The sequence below is a fragment of the Argentina silus genome, assembly GCF_951799395.1.
Source record: "Argentina silus genome assembly, chromosome: 22".
Lineage (NCBI taxonomy): Eukaryota > Metazoa > Chordata > Actinopteri > Argentiniformes > Argentinidae > Argentina > Argentina silus.
The window spans coordinates 2,591,833-2,597,470 of record NC_139676.1 but is presented as its reverse complement, the minus strand read 5'-3'; the positions used below and the strand labels follow the sequence as shown (position 1 = coordinate 2,597,470).

The following is a 5,638-nucleotide window of genomic DNA, read 5'->3' as shown; positions in this document are numbered from 1 at the left end:
CCTCTGATGTCTACCTCCCCCAGCCTCCCCTGGTGTTCTACCTCCCCCAGCCTCCCCTGGTGTTCTACCTCCCCCAGCCTCCCCTGGTGTTCTACCTCCCCCAGCCTCCCCTGGTGTTCTACCTCCCCCAGCCTCCCCTGGTGTTTTACCTCCCCCAGCCTCCCCTGGTGTTCTACCTCCACCAGCCTCCCCTGGTGTTCTACCTCCGCCAACCTCCCCTGGTGTTCTACCTCCCCCAGCCTCCACCAACCTCCCCTGGTGTTCTACCTCCACCAGCCTCCCCTGGTGTTCTACCTCCCCCAGCCTCCCCTGGTGTTCTACCTCCACCAGCCTCCCCTGGTGTTCTACCTCCACCAGCCTCCACCAGCCTCCCCTGGTGTTCTACCTCCCCCAGCCTCCCCTGGTGTTCTACCTCCCCCAGCCTCCCCTGACTCAGTCACTGTTGGTTTCTGTGGTAAACTGCACTCGTCTGGCTGTTGCTAGGAGACCAAACAGTGATGGTGACAATTTGAGGTGTTCTGTAATAAAACATGTATGATGCTTCAGAAGACAGCTACACCCTAACCCTAACCCCAGAAGACAGCTACACCCTAACCCTAACCCTAACCCCAGAAGACAGCTACACCCTAACCCTAACCCCAGAAGACAGCTACACCCTAACCCTAACCCTAACCCCAGAAGACAGCTACACCCTAACCCTAACCCCAGAAGACAACTACACCCTAACCCTAACCCTAACCCCAGAAGACAGCTACACCCTAACCCTAACCCCAGAAGACAGCTACTCCCTGGACTCTTTACACACGTGTGTGTGTGTGTGTGTCTATATAATCTTAGTGTGTGTGTGTGTCTATATAATCTTAGTGTGTGTGTGTGTGTCTATATAATCTTAGTGTGTGTGTGTGTGTGTGTGTGTGTGTGTGTCTATATAATCTTAGTGTGTGTGTGTGTGTGTGTGTGTGTGTGTGTGTGTGAGTCACAGCAGGTCTAGCAACAGCTGCCATGTCCACAGTGACCAGATAGGGAGCAGGGAATTTTAGATGACTGTGACAGCAGGTGTCAGGTTACACTGGTGAACACTACTGACTACCTACCTCATCTCTCCTGACACACCTGTACTGACACACACACACAGACAGAGACAGAGACAGAGACAGAGACAGAGACAGAGACAGAGACACAGACACAGACACAGACACAGACACAGACACAGACACACACACACACACACACACACACACACACACACACACACACACACACACACACACACACACACACACACTAGCTGACCAACTCTGCTGTTGAACTTGTGGTAAGAACGCCAGACTGCGTCTCCAAGCAGCAGCCAATGAAAACGTCCCCTCGCCGAATCCAGATACAAATATTCTGTTGTTAAACATCCCACCAGAAACCACCACCACAATAACACCACTACCCTGATGTTAAACATCCCACCAGAAACCACTACCACAATAACACACTACCCTGATGTGGACATCTACATAAAACCAAGTTCTGTACCGTTGAAAAGTCTTCCCCACAGGCTAGGGATGAAAAAGTCTGTCCAGTTCACCCCTGCAGGGAAAATGGTCCGGTCCGCTCAGATGAATCCATCCGGTGAACACATGACCAGTCCAGCGTGGCTCTTAGATTAGAGATCATCCCTGAGCTTCCTCATCCCTGAGCTTCCTCATCCCTGAGCTTCCTCATCCCCGCTCAGGCAGGACTAGTCTGACCGTCAGCACGCGCTCCCGACCTGGCTGGCTGGCTGGCTGGCTGGCTGGCTCGGGTTACCTGGGCTCTGAGCATGCTCAGTACTCACCTCTGTCACCTGAGATGTGACTCTGTCACTCCTGTCTCTGTTTGGGCCCAACACAGAATCAATCAATCAATCAATGACTCCAAATCTTAATCAAAACACTCCTTTATTCAGAGCCTGTTTAACAGTCATGTTGTATTCAGGTGTTTTGTTGTTCAGAGGATGGACTCCACTTTCAATCAATGATTTGAGGATTTCCTATAATAATGTTATGTGAATAACAATACAATGTGTTTGACACAGTACAGTTGCCATGACTGTCATCTCTGCATTAAAAAAACGTTTTACAATCAATCAAAATAGGGAGGCGATCAAAAGTCATCGACCTCCATCTTTGTTTGGGGCAAAGAAGTCAAGCGATGTGTAGGAAACTCCTCAGACGACCCCCCGTTGACCCTGTGTGTCTCAGTAACCTTTCACCTCGGTCACATGGTCAGCACCATCTTCCCAGAAGCCCCGGGGCTGTTGATGATGTCGTGGTGGGCCTGGGCGGCTGTGTCCAGTGAGTACCGCTGACCTACGACCGGCTTCAGCCAACCAGCTTCCATCCCTGCAAGCAACGCAGCTGTACACTCCTCCTTCTCCTCCTGGATGGAGGGAGGGAGAGAGAGAGAGAGAGAGGAGAGAGATAGAGAGAGAGAGAGAGGGGATAGAGTTGGTTTGTGACTCTGTTACTTTTTCTGTCAAGAGATGGTGGATGGATGCATGACCAGAGAGAGAGAGAGAGAGGGAGGGAGGGAGGGAGGGAGAGAGAGAGGGAGGGATGTCAGCAGGTCAGGTCAGGTGGTCCCATCAGACACTTACGGCTGTCGCGCAGAACAAGGCCACTCCGATGATGCTGGCCTCTCTGACCATGGTGTCTCTGGGGTCGATCTCCACTGGACCCCTGCTGCCCACCACCTACCAACACACACACACACACACACACACACACACACACACACACACACACACACACCACCATCCTTTAGTCCAGGACCTAGGGCTTGTTCTGGGTCCCCCCACCTACAGAACAAGCCAACAGCACGTCTCTGTCAGCACTGACACCATGAAACTACAGCCCGCTCAGACAGCGGTTCTGGAAGTGTTGGGACACTGATACGGACCGTGACCCTCCCTCCTGGGGCCAGCATCTGCAGGTCTCTGCCCAGGTTCACGTTGGACAGCATCTCCACGATCACATCCACCCCCTGGCCGCCTGTAGCCTCCTGAAACACACAGACAGACCCAGACAGGCCAGGTCAGTACCAACAACCAGACAGACCAGGTCAGTACCAACAACCAGACAGACCAGGTCAGTACCAACAACCAGACAGACCAGGTCAGTACCAACAACCAGACAGACCCAGACAAAACACGTTCATAAATATACAACTCAATACCTACACCATGTACCAGGCCTGTACTATGATCTAACTAGACATCAAAGGAGTCCTAGCCCCACTCTAACCCTAGCCTGGTCCTAACCCTAGCCCTGTCCTAATCCTAGCCTGGTATTAACCCTAGCCTGGTCCTAACCCTAGCCCTGTCCTAATCCTAGCCTGGTATTAACCCTAGCCCGGTCCTAACCCTAGCCCTGTCCTAATCCTAGCCTGGTATTAACCCTAGCCCGGTCCTAACCCTAGCCCAGTCCTAACCCTAGCCATGTCCTAACCCTAGCCCGGTCCTAATCCTAGCCTGGTATTAACCCTAGCCCGGTCCTAACCCTAGCCCAGTCCTAACCCTAGCCATGTCCTAACCCTAGCCCGGTCCTAATCCTAGCCTGGTATTAACCCTAGCCCGGTCCTAACCCTAGCCCAGTCCTAACCCTAGCCATGTCCTAACCCTAGCCCGGTCCTACCATGATGTGGCTGGTGTAGTCCTCTTGGCGGTGGTTGAAGACCCGGTGGGCTCCGTTCTCCTGGACCAGTGCCAGACCCTCAGGGGTCCCGGCCGTCCCCAGAACCCTCAGGCCCCGGAACCGGGCCATCTGGCACGCTGCCACGCCCACCTGACCCAGACGCACCAATCACAGACAGGTATACAGGTTAGACGGACGGACGGACGGACGGACGGACGGACGGACGGACGGACGGACGGACGGACGCCATTTCCTATTTCCCATACATTTCCGAATATTCCCATGGAAAGTTTCCATATTGAAAATTCCCAGAATTTTGCAACCCTCTATACACAGGATATGACATCATAGGTCTCACCCCTCCGCTGGCTCCATGGATGAGCACCGTCTCCCCCGCCTTCGCCCGCGCCCTGGTCACATGACAAGACAGGGAGGGTCACATGATTCAGGTGACACTCAACATACACAATCTGCAAACAAAGCCTTACTTCATCAGACCAGCTCTGCTTATATAATACACATAATACATTTATTTTATATAGAGCTTTTCTCAGTCACCACATTCCATGGAGAGAACAAGAACAGACAGATACATAAAAAGTCAAACAAAAGCAGTCAGTAAAAACAACAAAAATAGTTAAAAGCAAGTTTAAAAACAGTTTGACTACATAAACCACATCATAGTTATTCACTCTGTTTAATCACTAACTTTGACTCTTTTTTAACTAGACTGATTTTAACTAATTGTTTTCATATTGACTGACGCTGGATTGGTCTATTCCAACACACATGCAAAGCTCTAGAATGCGTGTGTGTGTGTCGTACTTGTGGAAGAGGGCTCTGTATACTGTCAGTGTGTGTGTGTGTGTGTGTCGTACTTGTGGAAGAGGGCTCTGTAGGCGGTGTAGTAGGGGACCCCCAGGGCGGCCCCCTGTGTGTAGTCCAGAGAGACGTGGAGGCGGTGGACACACTCCTCTGATGCCACGGTGAACTCTGCGTACCCTCCTGTCTCTGTTGCCGTGGTGAACACACGGTCGCCAGGCTGGGGGGCACCACGGGGAATCAATACTTTCATTCATTCATTCATTAGTATGTTCATTCATTCACCTGCTTGTACCGTAGTAAACTAGTGTTCAGGTCACTGTTGTTGTTGTGTTTTCCACACAATCACATACAGTAACATTTCTCTGCTGAAAAAGAGGCTGATGGTGATGTAACAGTGTTAATAACACACAGGCTCCAGGTCAGATCCTAACAGGCTCCAGGTCAGATCCTAACAGGCTCCAGGTCAGATCCTAACACACAGGTCAGATCCTAACAGGCTCCAGGTCAGATCCCAACAGGCTCCAGGTCAGATCCTAACAGACAGGTCAGATCCTAACAGACAGGTCAGATCCTAACACACAGGCTCCAGGTCAGATCCTAACACACAGGCTCCAGGTCAGATCCTAAAAGGCTCCAGGTCAGATCCTAACAGGCTCCAGGTCAGATCCTAACAGGCTCCAGGTCAGATCCTAACACACAGGCTCCAGGTCAGATCCTAACACACAGGCTCCAGGTCAGATCCTAACAGGCTCCAGGTCAGATCCTAACAGGCTCCAGGTCAGATCCTAACACACAGGCTCCAGGTCAGATCCTAACAGGCTCCAGGTCAGATCCTAACACACAGGCTCCAGGTCAGATCCTAACAGGCTCCAGGTCAGATCCTAACAGGCTCCAGGTCAGATCCTAACACACAGGCTCCAGGTCAGATCCTAACAGGCTCCAGGTACCTTTAAGGCTCTGACTCCGTCTCCCACTGCCTCCACCACCCCAGAGGCGTCAGACCCAGGCGTGTAGGGCAGGCCGGGCCTCCGGGAGAACGACCCGGAACGGATGTACACCTCTACTGGGTTCACTCCACACGCGTGAACTCGGATCAGAACCTGCACACAACCTTCACCTTCATTTAGCTGTTCAAGTACCCAGGGTTACCC

At 52.1% G+C, this 5,638-nt stretch overlaps 1 protein-coding gene across 1 annotated transcript in view; it reads right to left on the bottom strand.

Annotated features, from left to right (window-relative positions):
• Positions 1 to 1,909: 1,909 nt before the first annotated feature.
• The window catches only part of cryz (crystallin, zeta (quinone reductase)), a 5,179-nt gene continuing 1,450 nt past the window's right edge, over positions 1,910 to 5,638 (bottom strand). The window contains exons 3-9 of the mRNA XM_083693407.1: positions 5,435 to 5,587; positions 4,541 to 4,704; positions 4,021 to 4,072; positions 3,663 to 3,812; positions 2,929 to 3,030; positions 2,627 to 2,722; positions 1,910 to 2,409 (exon numbers count right to left, since the gene is read on the bottom strand). Of these exons, the coding sequence (XP_083549533.1) occupies positions 2,248 to 2,409; positions 2,627 to 2,722; positions 2,929 to 3,030; positions 3,663 to 3,812; positions 4,021 to 4,072; positions 4,541 to 4,704; positions 5,435 to 5,587 (879 nt within the window). The 3' untranslated portion in view covers positions 1,910 to 2,247. The remainder of the gene's footprint in view (positions 2,410 to 2,626; positions 2,723 to 2,928; positions 3,031 to 3,662; positions 3,813 to 4,020; positions 4,073 to 4,540; positions 4,705 to 5,434; positions 5,588 to 5,638) is intronic.